This window comes from Lolium rigidum, chromosome 6 (assembly GCF_022539505.1).
Source record: "Lolium rigidum isolate FL_2022 chromosome 6, APGP_CSIRO_Lrig_0.1, whole genome shotgun sequence".
Lineage (NCBI taxonomy): Eukaryota > Viridiplantae > Streptophyta > Magnoliopsida > Poales > Poaceae > Lolium > Lolium rigidum.
In genome coordinates this window covers 164072138-164096143 of record NC_061513.1, presented here as the reverse complement: position 1 = coordinate 164096143, position 24006 = coordinate 164072138, and the positions used below count along the sequence as shown (strand labels likewise).

At 41.0% G+C, this 24006-nt stretch overlaps 2 protein-coding genes across 2 annotated transcripts; both read right to left on the bottom strand.

The window, feature by feature from the left end:
• Positions 1–13982: 13982 nt before the first annotated feature.
• Positions 13983–15965, bottom strand: LOC124665554 (cysteine protease 1-like). Its single transcript, XM_047202952.1, has 3 exons — positions 15944–15965; positions 14221–15368; positions 13983–14081 (listed from the first exon to the last, which is right to left on the bottom strand). Exons 1-3 carry the CDS (start codon positions 15963–15965, stop codon positions 13983–13985), a joined length of 1269 nt encoding a protein of 422 aa, XP_047058908.1.
• Positions 15966–18866: 2901 nt separating this feature from the next.
• On the bottom strand, positions 18867–21632 carry LOC124666039 (probable protein phosphatase 2C 7). The gene is made up of 8 exons (XM_047203386.1): positions 21349–21632; positions 21068–21195; positions 20893–20991; positions 20644–20802; positions 19949–20035; positions 19768–19859; positions 19541–19615; positions 18867–19036 (listed from the first exon to the last, which is right to left on the bottom strand). The coding sequence occupies exons 1-8, from the start codon at positions 21627–21629 to the stop codon at positions 18869–18871; spliced, it is 1089 nt and encodes a 362-aa protein (XP_047059342.1). The 5' UTR covers positions 21630–21632; the 3' UTR covers positions 18867–18868.
• Positions 21633–24006: the final 2374 nt, after the last annotated feature.

The following is a 24006-nucleotide window of genomic DNA, read 5'->3' as shown; positions in this document are numbered from 1 at the left end:
GTGAGCAAAACATGTAGGTATTGTCATAAAACTAGCATGGAACATCAGAAATTATAGATACGTTGGAGACGTATCAAGCATCCCCAAGCTTAGTTCCTACTCGCCCTCGAGTAGGTAAACGATAAAAAGAATAATTTCTGTAGTGACATGCTACTAACATAATCTTGATCATACTGTTGTAAAGCATATGAGATGAATGCAGTGACTCAAGGCAATGATCTATAGTTTTCTAACAAATAGATAACATATAGCAAAACTTTTCATGAATAATACTTTCAAGACAAGCATCAAAAAGTCTTGCATAAGAGTTAACTCATAAAGCAATAGATTCAAAGTAAAGGCATTGAAGCAACACAAAGGATGATTAAGTTTCAGCAATTGCTTTCAACTTTCAACATACATATCTCATGGATAATTGTCAACACAAAGTAATATGATGAATGCAAATAAGCAAGTATGTAAGAATCAATGCACGATTGACACAAGTGTTTGCTTCTAAGATGGAAGGAAGTAGGTAAACTGACTCAACATAAAGTAAAAGAAAGACCCTTCGCGAGAGGGAAGCAGGGATTAAATCATGTGCTAGAGCTTTTAAGTTTTGAAATCATATAGAGAGCATACAAGTAAAGTTTTGAGAGGTGTTTGTTGTTGTCAACGAATGGTAGTGGGCACTCTAACTACCTCATCAACCAGACTTTCAAGAGCGGCTCCCATGAAGGACGTCATCTCTACCAGCAAGGTAGATCATCCCTCTTCTCTTTTGTTTACACATGTATTTTAGTTTTATTTATAGATGACACTCCTCCCAACCTTTTGCTTTCACAAGCCATGGCTAACCGAATCCTCGGGTGCCTTCCAACATTTCACATACCATGGAGGAGTGTCTATTTGCAAAATTAAGTTGCTTCATCGATGAATCAGGGCAAAACATGTGAAGAGAATTATTAGTGAAGGTTAATTAATTGGGGCTGGTAACCCCGTTGCCAGCTCTTTTTGCAAAATTATTGGATAAGCGGATATGCCACTAGTCCATTGGTGAAAGTCTGTCAAGAGTAAATGACAAGGTTGAAAGATAAAACACCACATACTTCCTCATGAGCTATAAAACATTGACACAAATAAGAGATAATAACTTTTGAATTGTTTAAAGGTAGCACATGAAGTATTTACTTGGAATGGCAGAAAAATACCACATAGTAGGTAGTTATGGTAGACACAAATGGCATAGGTTTTGGCTCAAGGTTTTGGATGCACGAGAAGCATTCCCTCTCAGTACAAGGCTTTGGCTAGCAAGGTTGTTTGAAGCAAACACAAGTATGAACCGGTACAGCAAAACTTACATAAGAACATATTGCAAGCATTATAAAACTCTACATTGTCTTCCTTGTTGCTCAAACACTTTTACGAGAAAATATCTAGACCTTAGAGAGACCAATCATGCAAACCAATTTCAACAAGCTCTACGGTAGTTCTCCACTAATAGGTTTAAACTACATGATGCAAGAGCTTAAACTTGATCTACTTGAGAGCTCAAAACAATTGCCAAGTATCAAATTATTAGACAATATGAGGCATTTTCTGTTTCCAACCAAATATCAATAAGTGCAGTAGCTTCCAACTTTCGCCATGAACATTAAAAGTAAAGCTAAGAACACCAGTGTTCAATATGAAAAAGTGGAGCGTGTCTCTCTCCCACACAAGGATTGCTAGGATCCAAATTTATTCAAACATAAACAAAAATAAAAACAAACAGACGCTCTAAGTAAAGAACATAAAATGTGGAAGAATAAAAATATAGTTTCACTAGAGATGACCTGATAAGTTGTTGATGAAAAAGGGGATGCCTTGGGCATCCCCAAGCTTAGATGCTTGAGTCTTCTTGAAATATGCTTGGGTCAACAACGGGGGCATCCCCAAGCTTAGACTTTTCACTCTTCTTGATCATATATCATCCTCCTCTCTTGACCCTTGAAAACTTCCTTCACACCAAACTTCTCATAAACTTCATTAGAGGGGTTAGTACTCATAAAAAAACTTTAATCCACTTTGGTCCTGTAGTGACATATTGCAAGAACTCAATAAAACATTAGCTACAGCTCTCCACGTCTAGAAATCCTTACTTAAAGTCCACAAGAGACAATGCAAAAAACAGAGACAGAATCTGTCAAAACAGAACAACCAGTAAAGACGAATTTTTAAGAGGTACTTCCATTGCTTAAATCAGAAAACTCAAAACTAATGAAAGTTGCGTACATATCTGAGGAACACGCATGAAAATTGGCAGATTTTTCTGAGTTCCCTACAGAGAGACCTACTCAAATTCAGTGACGGATAGAAATACTGTTTACTGCGAGAAATCCAAATCTAGTATCAACTTTATATTAGAGACTTTACTTGGCACAACAATGCAATAAACATGATAAGGAGAGGTTGCTACAGTAGTAACAACTTCCAAGACACAACAAAACAGTAGCAAAATAAAAACATGGGTTATCTCCCAAGAAGTGCTTTCTTTATAGCCATTAAGATGGGCTCAGCAATTTTAATGATGCTCACATAAGGATGAGAGTTGAAGCAAAAGAGAGCATCAAGAAGCAAATTCAAAACACATTTAAGTCTAACCCACTTCCTATGCATAGGAATCTTGTACACAAATAAATTCATGAAGAACAAAGTGACAAGCATAGGAAGATAAAACAAGAGTAACTTCAAAAGTTTCAGCATATAGAGAGGTGTTTTAGTACCATGTAAATTTCTACAACCATATTTTCCTCTCTCATAATAATTTTCAGTAGCTTCATGAATAAACTCAACAGTATAACTATCACATGCAGCATGCTTTTCATGATCCACAAACACATAATTTTTATCAAGCTCAAAAATAATAGGATCAAAACTTTCAAAACCACTTTTATCAATAATATAACAAGATGTTTGATCAATTTCAAAAGATATGGGACTCCTAGATAAAGTCAAGACATCTCCAATCCCATTTTCATTAGTTGTACAATTAATATTATCAAGTAACATAGGACCATCATCTAGAGCTTTATCATAAACATTTGCTAAGCAAAACTCTTTAGTACCATGCATTTCGATATCAAGCACAAACAAAGAATTATCATAAGATTTATCAAAATAGCATGGATTATCATAGATAACGGTAGCATAATTATTCTCACAAGTTTTACTCATAGGGAATATTTCAAGAGAATCCACAGGAACATAATATTCATCCTCCTTTGGTAAGCATGGAGGACAATTAAATAGTGTAAGAGATAAAGAGTTACTCTCATTAGAAGGTGGCATGGGTAGCTAATCCATTCTTCCTCCTTTTATTCATCACTCTCCTCCTCTTTTTCATCCAATGAGCTTTCAGGTTCATCAATTTCTTCTTTCACAGGTTCCTGCAAATTGTGAGTGCATTCTTGTGCATTAATGAGTCTCTCTTTATAATCAATGATATAAGGATTATCACTGTAACTTTCTATGCAAAAATTAAGGATAGAAGAGACATAATCTTTAAGGTTCTTACAAGCAACACAAGTTTCATAATTTTTAGACATGAAGGATTCTATTTCAGAAGCTCCCATAAATAAAACAAATTGTTCTACCTCTTCGAACCCAAAATGAATATAGTTATTCCAATTATAGTTCTTAATTAAAACTTCTTCACTAAAGCCACATTGGAATTTCAGATGTTTAGTATCCTGTTTAGAGCAACAGTTTATATCATGGCGTTTAAGCAAGATTTTAGCAATTGTATTCAGTTTTTCTATCACAGCACTCATGACTTTACCCGTTCTTGATTCTCTATAATTCATATATATTTCAATAAGTTCCAAATAGGTTGTGAGTTCTCCCATAACAACAGTTTTAAATTTTTCGGTTTTTCAAATTTTTATGGATTTTGGGTATATAAGTAAAATAAAACAAGACAAAAACAAACTAGGCAAAAGTAAACTAAGCAAAATAATACTAGACAGAAATAAACTAAGCACAAATAAACTAGACAAAAGTAAACTAAGCAAAATAAAAACAGAGAGAGAGGTAGAGTGTACTCCCCAGGTGAACTTATGAGTAGAGCTATGCCTCCCCGGCAACGGCGCCAGAAAATAGTCTTGATAACCCACAAGTATAGGGGATCGCAACAGTCTTCGAGGAAGTAAAACCCAAATTTATTGATTCGGCATAAGGGGAGGTAAAGAATACTTATAAGCCTTAACAACTGAGTTGTCAATTCAGCTGCACCTGGAAAAGCACTAGTAACAGGGGTGATGTGAAAGCAACAGTAATATGAGAGCAATAGTAACAATAACACAGCAGCAGTAGCAGTAATATGAGAGCAATGGCACCAGAAAATAGTTGATACTACTTCCAATTACATATAGGACCGAGTATATGATGATGAAAGATGGACCGGGGTTCCCAGCTATCTACACTAGTGGTAACTCTCCAATAACAAGTGACAAGTGTTGGGTGAACAAATTACAGTTGGGTAATTGATAGGATTGAAATAGCATTAAGACAGAACATCAAGATTATTAATCATGTAGGCATGTTTTCCATATATAGTCATACGTGCTCGCAATGAGAAACTTGCATAACATCTTTTGTCCTACCAGCCGGTGGCAGCCGGGCCTCAAGGGAATCTACTTGGTAATTAAGGTACTCCTTTTAATAGAGCACGGAGCAAAGCATTGACACTTGGTGAAAATATGTGATCCTCATATCTAAGCCATCCCCTCCGAGTTATCCCGATTCTTTGTCACTGCGGGGCCTCGGGTTCCGGACATAGACATGTGCAAACAACTTGTAGATACAATCTAAGCAATAATTATAGAGCTTAAATCTAAGATCATGCCACTCGTGCACTAGTGACAAGCATTAAACACAACAAGATTGCAGCAACAATAACTTCACAAACTTTATAGATAGACTGATCATAATGTAACAATTCATCGGATCCCAACAAACACAACACCGATTACATCAGATGGATCTCTGTCCCCCGAAACGGAGTTTCGCGATGGCGGCGGCGCCCCTGGAGTCTTTCTGGAGTATGATTGATTGTTGTAGGGTTTTTACGTCGCGAGGGGTTATATAGGCGAAGAGGCGGAGTCGGAGGAGCCAGGGGGCTCCCTCCCCATAGGCTGGCGCGCCCCCCCTATAGGCCGCGCCGCCCTGTGGTCTGGGGGCCCTGGGCCTCCTCTCCGGCTCCCCTTCGGTGTTCTGGTCCGTCTCGGTGAAATAAGAGGTTTGGCTTTCGTTTCGTCGAATTCCGAGAATATTGCCCGAACAGCCTTTCTGGAACCAAAAACAACAGAAAACAGGAACTGGCACTGTGGCATCTTGTTAATAGGTTAGTTCAGGAAAATGCATCAAATCATTATAAAGTGTGAGCAAAACATGTAGGTATTGTCATAAAACTAGCATGGAACATCAGAAATTATAGATACGTTGGAGACGTATCAAGGCTCTCGTCCCTGGGGTTTTCCCGATACAAGGAATAAATAAGCGGAAGGGCAGAGAAAACGAGGCGACGAGGCGCCAGTACTGGGCCAGGCGCGACCAAGGGTGGGCCGCGCCTGCCCTATGTACTGCCACATGGTAGCTCTCCTGCGCGTGTCCTTCTAGCTCCGTCTTCGTCCCAGTAAAATAAGACTCTGGGCTTTTGTTTCGCAATTCCGAGAAACTTTCATGTACAACTTTTTTGAAACACAAAAACAGCAGAAAACAGGAACTGGCACTGCGGCACTGTGTTAATAGGTTAGTCCCAGAAAATGCTAAAAAGTGTGGAAAAGTGCACATAAAACATATAAGAATTGTAACAAAACAAGCATGGAGCATCAAAAATTATAGATACGTTTGAGACGTATCAGGGCCCACATAGGAAATTGGGGATCTATGTGGGGTACAAATCACCGTCAATAATCAAGTACATTGAAACCCTCACAGGGGATTTATTCACAGCCCGTCACGCTGATTGCATCTTCATTGAGGACCATTTCCCTGCATTAGGGGGAGACATCAAATACCAAAAAGAATGCCCGGAAATCGATTGGAATGCCCAAGGCATTTCCTCCTCTGATCCACGTACTCAAGAAACTGAACTTCAAGTTCGGAACATAATTGATTTTCAACACATTGCAAATAACCTGCTAGATTCATTTACTGACTATAAAGGTGTTACAAACTTCTATAATTCTGCCAGAAATGCACCCGAAAGAGTGGAGGTACCAACAAAAATCACTCAACTCCCTGTTCAAAGGAAGAGGGGGAGAAGTACGGCCACACAACATGATTCAGCTTCTCGCAAGCAAGAAAGGAAGCAGAGGAAGAAACCCTCTGAACCAGTAAATGTAAATCAACCTAGCGTTGATAATCATCAAATGGGTAATGAACACCCAGTGGAAGAACGACCTCCACAACCCAGCTCAGTTGTGCACTCAATGATTGGGACATCGGAAAACCCTGACTCAATCGTATTGGGAAATCACGACCAGTCAACAAGGGTAAATGAAATTTCCACAAACTATATAGATTCTGGAGATTCTTACAATCGTAAGTCTACAATTGTTGACATATATTTCTCAACTGCAGTTGCAAACAACCTTCTAAATGATCATTATCCAAAGACCATGGTAGAGTGTGAGAAACGCTCCGACTGGCCTAAATGGAAGGATGTAATCCAAGTTGAATTAGCCTCGCTCAATAAAAGAAAGGTATTCAGTGAAGCAATACCTACACCTCCCAGAGTTTTTCCTGTGGGATTCAAATGGGTTTTCATCCGTAAGAGGAATGAGAACAATGAGGTGGTGAGATATAAAGCAAGGCTTGTAGCCCAAGGTTTCACGGAGAGACCAGACATTGATTTCAATGAAACATATTCTCCAGTAATGAGTGGTATTACTTTTCAATATATTATATCTATGGCAGTACAAAATTGTCTATCTATGCGTTGATGGATGTGGTGACCGCTTACCTTTACGGCTCACTTGATTCGTACATATACATGAAGGTTCTTGATGGAATCCCAATTCGGGATCCAAACGCAAAACGCAACGTATATTGTGTAAAACTAAATAAGTCTTTGTATGGCTTAAAACAGTCGGGACGCATGTGGTACAACCGAGGTAGTGAGTTCCTCTTGAAAAAGGGGTACTCCAATAATGATGATTGCCCATGTGTTTTCATCAAAAAGTGCACAACAGGATTTTGCATTATTTCAGTGTATGTCGATGATCTAAACATTATTGGAAATACACAAGATATGAAGCACGCGATCACCTAAAGACGGAATTTGAGATGAAGGATTTGGGTAAAACCAAATTTATCTTGGGATTACAACTCGGGCACCTTCCCTCAGGTATTTTGGTTCATCAAACCGCCTATATCCAGAAAATATAGGATAAATTCAATATGGACAAATCCTATCCATCCAGAACTCCCATGGTTGTTCGATCTCTAGACGTAGAGAAAGATCAATTTAGACCAAGTGATGAAGGAGAAGAGATATGCGATCAGAAGTCCCATATCTCAGCGTTGTTGGAGCGCTCATGTTTCTCGCAAATTGCACCAGGCCTGACATTGCATTTGCAGTAAATTTACTAGCTAGACATAGCGCAGCTCCCACGAAACGCCATTGGAGTGGAGTCAAGAATATCTTTCGATATCTCTAAGGCACAAAGGATTTTGGCCTATTCTTTCAATTTCAGAAGAATCTGGACATTGAGATGATTGGGTATACCGATGGTGGCTACTTATCAGACCCCCATAATGCCAGATCACAAACCGGTTTTGTGTTCCTACATGATGAGAAAGCCATCTCATGGAAGTCTTCTAAACAGACCCTAGTGGCTACATCCACCAATCATTCTGAAATAATCGTCTTATATGAGGCATCATGCGAATGTGTATGGCTTCGCAGGATGATAAACCACATACAACAATCATGTGTTAAAGGTTCTATCAAATCTCCAACCATTATCTAAGAAGATAATGCTGCTTGTGTTGCTCAGATGCAAACGGGTTACATAAAGAGCAATATCACTAAACATATTGCACCTAAATTGTTTTATCCTCATGAATTACAAAAGAGTGAGGATATAAACATCTTGCAAGTTAAATCATGCGATAATCTCGCTGACCTATTCACAAAGTCTCTACCGTCATCAACATTTGGAAAATATGTTCGTGAAATTGGTATGCGACGATTTCGTGATTTGCAAGGATCAGGGGGAGTATCTCTCAGAATTATAACCCATTCAAACATTATATTACACTCTTTTTTTTCCTTTTATGAGTTTACTCACATGGTTCTCATTAAGGTTTTTAATGAGGTAATATCAACACAAGAATATATGTCATACCTCTTATTTTCCCCATCGGGGTTTTTTTACGGATGTATTAGGACATATTAATTGTCATCTAAACTTAACAATGAGTTTTATCCTTTTAAGGTTTTCTCATATAAGTTATCAAAGATACAATGATCATTATATGTTGTATCATTTTCTCCTTATTTTTCTCACCGGGTTTTAAAGGAGTTTTCACAACATATCAAATACTATTCTCCTCATACTTTTCCCACAGGGTTTTTGGGGGAGTTATTCCAAATGGAGGAGGAAATGTGCCTTGTGGATAGTGGTACCACAAAATCTATTCTTAGGGAAATAAATTATTTTCAAACTCTTACAAAGATGAATGGAGATATTTTAACAATCGCCGGATGCGATGCGGTAATTGTTGGCACAAGACGCGTCATATTTACCCTCCCTATGGGTACACAAATTATGACTGAGGATGCTTTATTGTATCCCGATTCAACTCGTACCCTCATAGGATATAGAGATATCCGTAAAAATGATTTTCACATTAAAACCCATGAAGACAACAAGGAGGAGTATCTCCTCTTTACCAAATACAACGGATATGGCAAACAAATATTTGAGAAAATTTCGTCTTTATCATCAGGATTGTACTACACATACATAAAACCCGGTAGCACACGTTGCGTATAAGGTATTTTTTCAGAATGTCAACGCATTTCAAACCTGGCATGATCGCCTGGGTCATTTCAAACCTGGCATGATCGCCTGGGTCATCCCGGTATTGGGATGATGAGAAAAATTATCTGCAATTCCAATGGTCATGACTTAAATAAAGCCAAATTCCATCAATCTTTGGATTTTGTGAGCACTGCGTGTGCTACCGGGAAACTCATTTTACGACCCTCTTATCTTAAAATTCAAGCGGAACGACTCCAATTCCTTGAACGGATTCAATATGATATTTGTGGTCCTATCCAACCATTATCTGGACCTTTTAGGTATTTCATGGTTCTAATCGATGCATCTACACCATGGTCTCATGTATGTCTATTATCCACACGAAATCATGCATTTGCCAAAATAACGAGACAAATTATTAAATTACAAGATCATTATCCTGAGAATCGAATTAAATCAATTCGAATGGGCAACGCTGCTGAATTTTCCTCGGGTGCCTTCAATGATTATTGCATGGCACTAGGAATTGAGGTTCAACACTCGGTCCCATATGTCTTGGCCGAATCCCTAATTAAGAGTTAAGCTCATTGCACGACCATTATTAATGAATTGCAAATTACCAACTTCATGTTGGGGTCACGCAGTTTTACACGCTGCTGACTTAATTCAATTGCGACCAACTGCATATCACAACACTTCCCCTCTGCAATTAGTACGTGGAAATCTACCAAATATTCCCATCTGCGTAAATTCGGATGCGCCACATTTGTGCCGATCTCACCACCGCAGCGTACATCCATGGGCCCACATAGGAAATTGGGGATCTATGTGGGGTACAAATCACCGTCAATAATCAAGTACCTTGAACCCCTCACAGGGGATTTATTCACAGCCCGTCACGCTGATTGCATCTTCAATGAGGACCATTTCCCGACATTAGCGGGAGACATCAAATACCAAAAAGAATTCCCGGAAATTGATTGAAATTCCCAAGGCATTTCCTCCTCTGATCCACGTACTCAAAAAACTGAACTTCAAGTTCGGAAAATAATCGATTTGCAACACATTTCCAATAACCTTCTAGATTCATTTATTGACTATAAAGGTGTTACAAAATCCTATAATCCTGCCAGAAATGCGTCCGAAAGAGTGGAGGTACCAACAAAAACCACTCAACTCCCAATTCAAAGGAAGAGGGGGAGAAGTACGGCCACAGAACATGATTCAGCTTCTCGCAAGCAACAAAGGAAACAGAGGATGAAACCCTCTGAACCAATAAATATAAATCAACCTATCGTTGATAATCATCAAATGGGTAATGAAAACCCAGTGGAAGAACGACCTTCACAAGCCAGCTCAGTTGTGCACTCAATGACTGGGACATCGAAAAACCCTGACTCAATCGTATTGGGAAATCACGACCAGTCAACAAGGGTAAATAAAATTTCCACAAACTATATAGATTCTGGAGAATCTTACAATCGTAAGTATATGATTGTCGACATATATTTCTCAACTACAGTTGCAAACAACCTTCTAAATGATCATGATCCAAAGACCATGGCAGAGTGTGAGAAACGCTCCGACTAGCCTAAATGGAAGGATACAATCCAAGTTGAATTAGCCTCGCTCAATAAAAAAAAGGTATTCAGTGAAGCAATACCTACACCTTAAGAGTTTTTCCTATGGGATTCAAATGGGTTTTCGTCCGTAAGAGAAACGAGAACAATGAGGTGGTGAGATATAAAGCAAGGCTTGTAGCCCAAGGTTTCACGCAGAGATCGGTCATTGATTTCAATGAAACATATTCTCCAGTAATGAGTGGTATTACGTTTCAATATCTTATATCTATGGCAGTACAAAATCGTCTATCTATGCATTTGATGGACGTGGTGACCGCTTACCTTTACGGCTCACTTGATTTGGACATATACATGAAGGTTCATGATGGAATTGCAATGCGGGATCCAAACACAAAACGCAACGTATATTGTGTAAAACTAAATAAGTCTTTGTACGGCTTAAAACAGTCGGGACGCATGCATCTCGGTCGGCACGGCGGCTCGCTAGTGTTCTTCCTCGCCACTACCGCGTCCGTGTGCTCGTGTATTGAGCAGCCCTTGTTCTCCTGCGCAGCCGTTCCAGTGTAGGCGCGATCCTACTGCCGCCCCCGAGCTCGTCCATGTTCGTCGCTCGTGGCGATGGAGCATGAGCGTGTGCATTGGTACCAACGCAGGTTCTTGCTAATTCCAGATGTGAGAAATCTGTCCGTCTTCTGCCACTGATACATCGCTAGTGCTTTCCACATGCGCATGTGTCCTGTTTGTTTTTCCTAAATTGATTTAATCCTCCCACCTACTCATAAAAAATATAGAAGCTTTAGTTTACTTTAGCCAAAATTTGAACTAAAGTCTCAACACTACAACTTTCATATCTAGATAAAGTGGGTCACTTATTTTAGAATAGAGAGAGTATGTAATTATTTGTGATGTTGGTGTCATGAACTACCTCTAGTTGGTGTTCTTATTGATTTGTGATTTCGCTTGGTCCCGATTCGAATGGATGAAGTTTTGCATGCCCAATAGCATGAGGCTACGACGGGTTCCCCCAAGGATCGAATGACACCCAACAACATCGTCGCCGCCAGCATTGGCCAAGGGGGAGTATCTTACCTTAGAACTCACCTTATGCATTGTATCTTACCTTTCCGTTGGGCATGTTTTGCTGTTGCCCCAACATTTTCTTTTTGGTTCGTGAAGTCTTGTATGGTCGTTGTTTTATTTATAAAGCGGGGCGAAAGCCTATTTCAAGAAGGCACAGGTAAAAATATCAAGCACCACTACAACATGAGGAATAAACCACTAGCATCACCACTAGTGGCATGATGCTGGCAGCCCACTATATTCTGAGTTGGCCGCCCAAATCAGATGTGTTCATATGTTTCACCGTAGCGGAATTCACACCCTCATCTGGCTAACAAGGACTCCAAGAACACAACAACTGAAGGAGACAATCCATCCACCGTTGTCCACAAAGTGGATGAGCCAAACGACGGTCGGCGATGAAAGGATGAGCCGAGGGAAAGATATGCCAGCTACATCATGGTGAATTCAATGTTGCAAACTCATGAAAGTTGGGTACGTCGCCAAGTAAAGGTCAAGGAGAAAGTCAAGAACAAGTATTGGTTTATTGTCATACACCATGTGTTACAAAAAAAAGGCATGCAACTTTTGTGGAAATTCAACGTCTTATAAGTTCAACCAATTTTATAGTCAAAAATATAAAATGATCCACCATAGCATATATTCTTTATATATATCATAGAGGTTTATATTTGTCTCTATAAAAAATAATGTTGACTTTCAATTAAAAATACATGCTTTTTGTTGGAACGGAGGTAATAATAATATTAGGCTAACAAAATATAAATGCCCAAGAAATATTGGACTTTATCTTAGTCAACGCGTAGCTTATGCGTGTGCCCATACACCAACCTCGGAACTCAACCTCGTCATTTTTTGTGTCTTACCTTAGAACTCACCTTATGCATTGTATCTTACCTTTCCGTTGGGCATGTTTTGTTGTTGCCCCAGCATTTTCTTTTTGGTTCGTGAACTCTTGTACGATCGTTGCTTTATTTATAAAGCGGAGCGAAAGCCTATTTCAAGAAGGCACAGGTAAAAATATCAAGCACCACCACAACATGAGGAATAAACCACTAGCATCACCACTAGTGGCATGATGTTGGCAGCCCACTATGTTCTGAGTTGGCCGCCCAAATCAGATGTGTTCATATGTGTCACCGTAGCGGAATTCACACCCTCATTTGGCAAACAAGAACACCAAGAACACAACAACTGAAGGAGACAATCCATCCACCATTGTCCGCAAAGTGGATGAGCCAAACGACGGTCGGCGATGAAAGGATGAGCCGAGGGAAAGATATGCCAGCTACATCATGGTGAATTCAATGTTTCAAACTCATGAAAGTTGGGTACGTCGCTGAGGAAAGGTCAAGGAGAAAGTCAAGAACAAGTATTGGTTTATTGTCATACACCATGTGTTACAAAAAAAAAAAGGCATGCAACTTTTGTGGAAATTCAACGCCTTATAAGTTCAACCAATTTTATAGTCAAAAGTATAAAAATGATCATTTGTCTCTATAAAAAATAATGTTGACTTTCAATTAAAAATACATTGTTTTTGTTGGAACGGAGGTAATAATAATATTAGGCTAACAAAATATAAATGCCCAAGAAATATTGGAATTTATCTGAGTGAATTCTCTATAAAATAAGTAGAGGAGGTTGGGAAAAAAATCGTGGGATAGATGTTTTGATCAAACAATAGTACTCCTGCTTTGGATTGATGAGTACTAATTTTGTTTTGTGTGTTTCAAAGGGCACACAAGTTCAATCACATATCCTGCTTTGGATTCAATCAGCAGCGAGGCAAAGACGATAGCGAGCAAATAACTCGCGGTCAGTTGGATCAGATCAGATATGGCAAAACGTCCCATGCCCATGATACACAACGTTTGGCAAATAGCATGCAGTAATGTTTACAGCCGTCTACTCTTGAGAGAGCACCAGCAGACAACAGTAGTCTTTTCTAAAGAGCACAAGCAGTATTCTTTACATTTTCCCAGACACTAAAATTCCAATTTAACTAGTGAATAAATAAAACTGTACAAAATAATTGTTCCATATATACAATCTATGTAAATGACAATTTGGGATGTAAAAGTGCTACTCCCTCTAATTCATAATAATTGTCTCTAATATATATCTATCTGGATACATACAAGTGACAAGTAATATGAATTGGAGGAAGTAGAAATAAAGAGAGCGAAAAAAATAGAAGATGTACTCCGTATATGCAAGGAGCGCTTGGGTACAAGGTCTCCTATAGTACTAGAAGGAATAACTAAGAAAAAAACGAGACGTAGTAGAGCCTAGACTATATATCCAACTAGGAGAACATCGAGTCGATCAGGTCTGCAAGCGGCGCCATCCTTCGCTTGGCCGGAGTACGGATGAGTGCCTCCACGGTGTACGGGCTGTTCTTGCTCTGTCAAAGAGCACAAAGAACATCGATAAGTACATACAGTATTAGCAACAAATCAACAAATCTGTCCAAGCAAATTTGATCCCAGAAATCAGACTAAGAACATAATCGACGAGTCATAGCTTGGGTAAGTTGATAGTACCTTGGAGCAAGTGCGATTCTCTTGGTTGCAGACGGGGTATTCCGATGGGCAGCAGGTGGCGCCGTCCTTGCAGCAGGTGGCGGCCTTGGCAGGGCAGCACCCCCACACGAAGCACGTCTTCCTGACGCCGTAGGTGCAGCAGCAGGTGCTCCCCGCCGGGCACTTGTTGTGGCGGTCGCAGGTCACCGGCTTCGTCGGCTCCGGTGGGCTCGGCTTGGGTGTCGGGTTGGGCCCGGTCTTGACGGGGTAGGAGGCCATCATGGCGATGCCGCACTTGCCGGTGCGCGCGGTGACGTTGCGCTCCATGCGGATGTAGCCGCCCTCGCCCCAGTTGGGCCCCCACGAGTTGCGCACGGTCCAGTAGTCCTTGCCGTCGTCCGTCGTGCCGTATCCCACCGCCACCACGCCGTGGTCGAGCTCCGTGCCGCACCTGCCGGAGAACACCCCGGACTCGTACAGCTGGAACTCGGGCCCGCCGGCCTCGATGCCCACGCTCACGGGCTGGTGCGCCACCGCCTTCTTCAGCGACAGCTCGTCGTTCTCGGGCACGCTCTCGAAGCCGTCGATGGACACCACCGTGCGGCCCCTCTTGGCGAGGTCGCACCTGCCGTCCTTGGCCGTGTACGGGTAGTCGTCCTCCGTGTCGATGCCGCCGTTCCGGGCGATGAAGTCGAAGGCGTCCTCCATCATCCCGCCGTTGCACCCGCTGTTCTGCCCGTTCCTGGCGCACTCCACCAGCTCCTGCTCCGACAGCGTCACCAGGTCGCCCGTGACGATCTTGTTGATGCCCTCCACGGCGCCGACCGCCGAGAACGCCCAGCAGCTGCCGCACTGGCCCTGGTTCTTGACGGGCGCGACGGCGCCCTTCTCCCTCCAGTCCACGTGCTCCGGCAGCGCCTCGACGCCGTCGTGGCGGTACCTCTCCCCGATGGCGTGGAGTCCGTGGCTCCTAGGGATGGCGCCGCCGAGGTAGGCGGCACGGAACTCGGCGTTGGTGAGGTCGGCGAAGCGGTTCATCCCGAGGCGGAACCCGTGCGCTTCCGCGTTGGCGTTGTGGGCGTCGACGATCTTGAGGTTGCTCCAGAACGCGCGGAACCGGCGCTCGAACTCGCCGAGCGCGTTGTAGGAGCGGCGGTGCCGCGCGAGCCAGTGGTCGTACATCGCGCGCACCTCGGCCTCCGTCCGCTGCAGCCCACGGACGCCGTGCGCCGAGTTGTACGAGATGATGGACATGTCGGGCGCCGCGGCGGCTGCTGCTGACGCGAAGAGGACGAAGGCCAGGAGGACCATGGCCAACGAGGCCGTGGCCTTGCCGCCGACCCCCATGGTCGCGCTTGCCTCAGATCGTGTCGAGAGTCGATTGATCGAAAGCTATGGATTCACGGCGAGTCGTGGTTTCGTTCGTGTTGTGTGTCTTGGGGAGGTTGGTGCGTGCCCCCGGCGATCTATATAGTAGGATTGGAGCGTGGAGTTGCAATGGGATTCTAGTTGGAGTAGTATGCAAGTATATACTGTCCGGATCGGCACGTACATGAACTGGTTTCTGTAAACTTTGGATGTACCGGATGACTGGCGTTTCAAGCACCGCTGTTCGATTCGATTTCAATTCAAATCCTACCTCGATTCAGACCCCAACATTGAAAACTTTGGATGTACCGGATGACTGGCGTTTCAAACACCCCTGTTCAATTCGATTTCAATTCAAATCCTAAGCTGTTCGACTCTGGATAGGGGCAAAATAGCATGGGAATCCGCACACCAATCTGACTGATTTTCTTTGAGAATTCGGTCCAACTTTCCCGTCCTTGGATGTTGTGTGTTGATTCTGCTCCTTCTTAACAGGTTGTCGTACTAGTATTAACCTCATCGGCGTGGGTTTAGGGTTCCGGTTGAGGGGGCTGCTAGAGTTGCTCTTAGTATCAACAAGCCCCTGCATATGGACTGTACACCAAAGCCCTGTAGTACTACCAAATCAAGTTTTGGTACTAGGAAGACTCAGCTCAAATACTAGTACAAAGCACACACTTTATTGTATCTGTATATATCGTGAGCAAAACACGGATAAGTAATTGCTAATTCTAAGTCACGTGACGGAAATTGAAATATATATGTCAAACAAGTTACATACTAGATGAAGCATTTGAGCAAAACAAAGTGCAATTATAGGTGTAGAAGTGTTAACTAATGGTCAAAGAAAAAAATGACTTCTTATTTTCTAAAACAACATAGATTTTTGAGTGAATTTCATGTTTTACCCTCTAGTTTGATCTTTTTGACACTAATTACCTTATTTAGCAAATTTTCATTTTATTTACCCCATTTAGCATAAGTTTTGCCAAATTTTACCCCCTCTAAAATTTTGTGACCATTTAAACTGGTACGTCTTAGCTGTCAGGTACATATATAGACCACGTAGGAAGATTTTCTTCTTCGTTTCCTCCTTACGCTTCTTTTCTGTGATTGGAGGGACAAATATACAATGTTCTCATCTTGATATGTATGCAAACTGGTGCTTAGTTGCAACGTGCAGTAATGTGCTAGTTACTTTGACTAAATACATGTTGCTGGCGTTGAGAACAACTCTGATCCCACCACACGTTGATGGCATTCACAAAGGTTAGCTTGTTGCCAGCGTTGCTACAAAATCAGAGACCTTTTTTTCTATTCGCCAGTAAATATAATCCCTATATCTTTAGAAATACTTTCATGTCTCACGATCTATACACCTAATCCACCTACCAAAATACCTATACTGGAGAAATAACCCGAATGGCTAAACTAAGAAACAAGTGGGAGAACAATGGTCATGACACACCGCTCAAAATGCTCACAAAATTTTAGAAAGGGTAAAAGTTGGAACAACTTTTGCTAAATGGGGTAATTAGAATAAAAATTTGCTAAATGGGATAATTTATGTCAAAAATGCGAAAATAGGGGGTAAAAAGTGGAATTTACTCTCTAGATTTTTAAACGGGGGAGTAGCATTTTGTCTTTACACAATTATTAATTATTAATATACTAACAACAAACGGGATCCTAAGTGCTACAAAGTTGGTATCGATTAAAAAAAAGTCAGCGAAGAGGTTCATTTTCATAACCTGATGAAAAACAATGGCACAATGAGAATTGCAAAAGAAACTTGTGTTGAAATAAATATGTTATCTAGTTCCTTTCATCAGATCGGTCTTTTAGTTAAACTAGCTAGAGCATGGAATTCCACAACTTGTAGCATTGAAATGAATTTCTTACCTTTTCCAATGATTTTATGTTGTGCGACTCTGATTCTTCGAGCTATCCAGAGTAGCAATTGTAAACCCCTAATTCATCATCATTTCCTCCTTAGCTCACAACATCATCGTCAAGAGTCTATATAAGGAGTCTGACAACTCTTTTGCACAAAAGGAGTTGTCTGCGCGTTAGCAAGACTGCAGGAGTGAAGTAATTATCGCCTTGTGCGACGTTTGTTGAAAAAACAGGACCTTCTGCTAATCCAAACACTGCACAAAGATCGACTTCCAGTCGTTTGTTGACAAGATCAGTGCTCATCTACAAGGACATGATGCATAACACTGGCTAAATCGGTTATGTGTTATGACCAGAATATAGTCAAGCACAAAGCCCTGCTTCTGGTATTGGCATAATTGGTTTTAATGACATATTGGCATAATTGTAAGGCCATTTTTCTTCACATCCTTTGAGTTGCACTTTTTATGATATTTTAATTGTATACTTCTAAGATTGTATCCCTGTGTTCATGCAAATGCACAGGGTGGTGCATACTTGTATGTCAGAAAGGTTGCCACCGTGGGCTGGAACACGAGGAATTTGGTAGTACGGCAAAGAAAAATAGCATACCTAAAACTGTATGCCACAGAAAAAATGATTTCTTAAATAGAAAAAAAGAGAAAAACTAATCCTCTGCAGGATTCTTTGCCAAATCATCCTGGAGCCGAAGTCCAACATTAGAGATGGTAGAGATATATAATCCAAGCATAAGGAAAAAAATCAGAATACAAGAAAAGTGAATTGTCCGCTTCCAACCTTCCCAAACTTCCAAAAGTATCATTTTCCACCGGCAGCTAACACAATCTGCTACTATTTAGCATGGTTACCACAGCTTTTCAGTGAACTTACAACAACTAAGCAAGCGAAAAAAGTAGTAGCAACATAGGTTACAGAAAGGACAAAAGAAGTTCTGCCCCAGCTTCTTGCAGAAGAACATAATCCTTAGACCAGACTTCTGACGTTCTGGGTGATGCCTTCTTCGTGACTTGGTCCGCTTATATTTCTCATCAACACAATCGTCAAGTAAATTGTATCAGTTCTCAGTTAACCTTTGAAATTATATCCTGAATTGCCTGCTTTTATTATGAGTACTGCATCTATCTTGCAACAAATAACTAGTAAAAAAATGGGAATTAACAGAGTGCCAAATTTTCCCGCATCACAAACCATGCAGAACATGATCCGGTACTCATAAAGTAATGATGCAGTCCCATCATTGTGCAAAGTCTGGTGATGCCAGAGTAAGCTACAAAACTTATAAATGAACGAATATATAGATAAACCAATGAAAAGGCCATAGTTCGACCTTATCAATAGAGATGATGCCAGAGCAAGTTAAAAGCAAACAAGAGAGCATATGAAATCAAATTTGGCCACTTAATGGGGGAGAACCAATGCCAACACTGTCACGATGAAATTCTACAACAATGCATGTTATATTGTCTCTGCTCCCACGTCTATAAGCGATCTCTGTCAGCTTCCGGGCTGCAGCCTCAGGGCCTACCACCTCCTTCACAAATGCAACAGCATGCTGGAAAATCACATTTATTATATCAGCCCAAACTTGAAAAAGATTAGGGAACTGTGATGCATTCCCCTGATTCTAATTTTAAAAGTGCAAAATTAAACAAGCTGTTGGCAAACAAGTCATCGTGTGGATCATTTTGTTTACTTAAATAGAATAAGAGATGGTAACTTTGCACAGGTCATCAAATTGTTTATCAAGAAATGAAATGCATTTTAAATAGGAGTATGGAATTTAGTGACTGAATAAGGCTCAGACTAAATTGATTTACATGGCTGCACATAATCATTGGTTCGCAGTTCACACTAGATACGTCAAGTTCAATAGATCACATCAATCAGTATGGCATATACAAGTCCCTCTTTGATTCTCACCACCTATGCAACCAGTGCAAAACCTATTACTATATTCACCCAAGAAAGCACCATGGGTATTTTACCATTGGTACATATGCCATAAAAGGAAGAGAAAATAGGTATGTGTAGTAAATTTGGTATATGCCATACTAACCTCATTTGGCACCACGTCCCACAGCCCATCGCTAGCCAAAATAAGAAACTCCAGTTCATCATCTATTTCTTGTTCCTGACAGAATATTTTGCAAAGGGTTGATCAAATTGTTCTGTTTTGCGATAAAGCGCATGCATGACATCTATCATGATCCAGGGAAATTGTACTATGGTATCTTTTTAGTTGTTATATACAATAAAAGGTTTTAACGAGTACTTAAATATCACCTGAATCTCGGGCTCTGCAACAACAAACTGCTTCAACAGGCGGTCACCAAATGCCCGAGACATTGCAAGTACACCACCTACTCTCCATGTTCCTACAAAACAAACATTTGGCACTGTCAGCTAATAGATCTTCCAATGAATGCATGATTTGTTTTCACGACATAACAAGTGTCAGGCTTACCACTAAATGTAACAACTCCTCCAGCATTTTCAATCCGTTCCCGCTCGTCGCTTCTGTCTGGTTTGTGATCATCGGAGAGTGCAATAGCTGCAAGCAAGACAGACTGAACTGATTTACCAACATATTATAGGATCCATATCTATATTCCAATAGGGTAACAAATATTGGTTATAAGCTGCTCCTGCAATATGATCTTGCTTTCTTGCGTAATATTTATATTTAATATCTAAGTCAACCACAACACTTAGGGAACTAGGATGCAAACACGTTATCCAATGGAATACTAACAGCAATCAAATGTTAGCCAACACAGTTTCGATTCAGTTATGGTGTTTCCCATAGGCACTTCCAGTTATGTTGTTTCCTATCTATGCATTTTCCTGAATATGAATACCGGATATTTTGTATTATCCACTGCCAGCTTCCACCCTTGTGCACTCAATGGTTCCAGACATAACTTCTGCCGTGTTGGGCATCCCCTCATCATTAGTTCCATCACAAATTTGAAATAACACATCAGGAATCATAATAACAGGTGTGCGACCTAGTTACATTGAGATACGAAGGAGTCCTAGAATATTACGAAGTAATTCATTACAATTATGAATAATGCATGGTCAACGCTTAGCTGTCATGAATGAACACAACATGATATATAACACTAACGGTGATAAAAGTTATGGAAAAAAACACACCTTTGCCCGCCTTTGATATTACAGCCCGTGAATCGCCAACATTTGCCACGTAGAGATGGTTGCCAACAAAAATTGCTGTTGACGCAGTTGATCCACTGTCTCTACAGATAGTGGTTTCAGCAGCCAAGAAATCTGCGTCAGTCTCCTTATAGGACTCACCTGCGAATTATCATTAGTTATATGGTTGCTTAGCAACTAGTAGATGCGACAACTGATTTCAATGTAAGGGTCTATGAGTCAACATCATACTTATTGCCAATTTTGTATCAGTAATGAAAGCTGGATGCTTCAGGAGGTTTTCAAATAAGTGGTCCTTGAGATACTTGGCAGCACATGAACCACCATGTCCTGTGATGACAAAAGAATTACAGTCTGAAAAATAAAGGATAATGATGAAGTGTTTGAAAGGTAGGGACTTCTTTACCATCGAATACTCCGAAGACGTTTATTCTTTTAGCATCCGTTTTAGATGCTTTAATGTCGTAGAAGTCTTCCATAGTTTGTCTTCTCCCTCTATAGCTAGAATATCCACAATGCATACTTCCATCCTCACTGCAACCACAGATGATAGCATGAGAGGAATAAATAAAGGAACATAATAGATGAAGAAGTAGGCTTTACAGGTGCCATGCATTCTCAAGCTTAAAACAGCCCATATGGTCCGGTAATTGGTGACAGGTGGTGGTTAGTAGGTGCTTTGGTTACCTCTTCCAGCTGCCCCATACATGCCCCTTCTCGTCGTCCCGCTCGCTTTCCGTCGGCGCCCTCATGGCCGCCGCCGCAGTGGTCGCCTCCCCCACCGCCTGGGCGGGCGACGAGGCCACGGCCATCTTCTTGGTGCCCCCGCGGAATCGGCGGTGCTTCATCTGGTGCCATACGGCGGTCCTCTTGAAGCTCACCGGCCTAGGCGGCAGCGTCGCCCTCGCTATCGCCGCAGCGGCTGTGGACGACGAGGTCGAGACCTCTTGGTCTCCATCGGGCACCATCTGGATTGCTCTCCAACACCCAGACTCTAGCAACAACAGCAAACAAAAATATAAGCTTTCTCGGAATCGATCGGCGAGGGGGGCAATGCCGGGGGCGGAGCTGGAGCTCGAGTCACCCTGATGCACCATTTTCTATAGCCAATTTTTTCGAGCGACAATCTATTATATATAAGTATGGTTTATAAATTCTAATATAGATAATATGGTATACTTGAAGAAAACATAGAAATATAAATAAATTGGTATTTAAATATCAAACTGGCTACAATATACTAATGAAATAAAAGATAAATTTACTTGAAAAATATGCCTGGCATTTCCAAATTCCAAAGTAGATCATAAAACGCAAAGCTCAATAACCTACAAGATACAAAGTAGACTTAATTTTCAAGTGGGAGTTAGAAGAATAACAGAAATTGTTAGTACTTTCTTCTAACCATTAACAAGTACTTTCTTCTGACCATTTTTTTCAAATTGGGATGATATTTTTTTTATCAATTTCTTCTTGCCCGGATCATACTGAATCTCTTCTTTCCAGTTCAGCTCTTCTAGGACATCTAGTGCTTTTCTTTTGAGAAGATGTTTGTCTATTATATATCCGCGTTTGAAAAATAATTACTTCATATGAGACTTCAAATTTGACAAAAAAAAAAGATATATACATCATTAGGGCAGAGGTATATCATTTGATCATGAATGACTACGGGTTCCGATATTGTAACTTTATAAGAACGGTTTTCTTGGGGTTTCATCTAATAGGCAACTAGCAACAGATTTTGCAAAGAATAAAGGAATCTGGGGAATTACCGGAGCTGATTCTGAAGAATTGTTGGTTGTTGCCTGACGTAGAGTAGAGGTGACGTGAGGGGCCGAAAGTACGGCTGGGCGACGCCTGCTTGATTGGAGGAGCGGCCGAGCGGCACGTCTGCGTTCTGCCGTCCAGGCGAGATCGATCGCTGAGGGTCTCACGAGTCACGTCTCCCCTGAATCTCTGATACTTTGATCAATCTAGAGCAGGGCAGCAGGCCCCTGATCGAGACGATCTGCAGAAGCCGAGAAGAGGGGACGTCGTCTCGTCTGCCGCTGTAGGCGAACCGTCGTGCAGAGCTGTCGAGACTCGAGAGAGGAACCAGGTCGCGACTCACGAATCGCGTGGAGATGGTGCGGCCTGCGGGAGTGCGGTGCGGGGTGCGGGCAGGCCTGCTCGTTCGGCCCAGCGCAGCAGCTTGCGTCGCTAGGAAGCCCGACCCTGATGCACGACACAAAGGCCAGCCTGATGCACCGGGAACTGCTATACGCCGACCTGGTCGGCGCATGCGGGGTGCCGCACACCCCCAGCGACCAGCTCGGGTAGTTTGGGCCGCGGCCCATTAGCTCAGGTACGTTTTTTTTTCTTCTTCTCTTTCTTCTGTTTTTTTTCTGTTATTAATATTTTCTTTTTCAAAATCTAACATTTTTTATGAAATTATTTTTCAAGATTTTTTTTCAAAATATGAATATTTTTAAATTCAACATTTTTAAAATTTGAACGATTTTATATTTTGAATATTTTTCAAAAAATTATATTTTTCAAAATTTGAACATTTTTCACGTTTGAACGGTTTTTTAATTTGAACGGTTTTTTAATTTAAACATTTTTCATGTTTGAACAATTTTCAAGTTTGAACTATTTTTAAATTTGAACGGTTTTTAAATTGGAACATTTTTCATGTTTAAACAATTTTCATGTTTGAACGATTTTTAAAATTTGAACGGTTTTCAGATTTTGAATGGTTTTTATATTTGAACATTTTTTAATTTAGTTTTTTAAAATATTTCTATTTTTCGAATCTGAAAAATAAAAGTAAAAAAAAGGAAACAGAAAAAACGAAAGAAAAACGAAAACAGAAAACAGAAAAAGGAAAACAGGAAAAAAAGAAACAAAAAATAAGAAACAAAAAAGAAAAGAAAAATCGAAAAAGGAGGCACCCCGCACCTAACTGGGCCGGCCCGTACCACGCACGGGGTGTGCAGCGCGCGGTACGCGCCGACCTGTGTATAGGGTTTGCCGATGCACCGGCCCTTTGGAGAGGCAAACCCTATACACCGACCAGGTCGGTGCGTACTGCGCACCGCACACCCCGCGCGCGATACGGGCCGGCCCAGTTAGGTGCGGGCTTCTTCTTTTTTACGTTTTTTCTTTTCTTCTTTATTTCTCCTTTTTCTGTTTCATTTTCCTGTTTTTGTTTTCTATTTTATTTTTCTTTTGTTCTTTTTCTGTTTCGAAAATTATTAAATTTGAACGAATTTTATAATTTGAACAAATTTATAATCTTGAAAGAATTTTTAAATTTTACAAATTTATATTTGAACGAATTTTGCAATTTGAACAAATTTT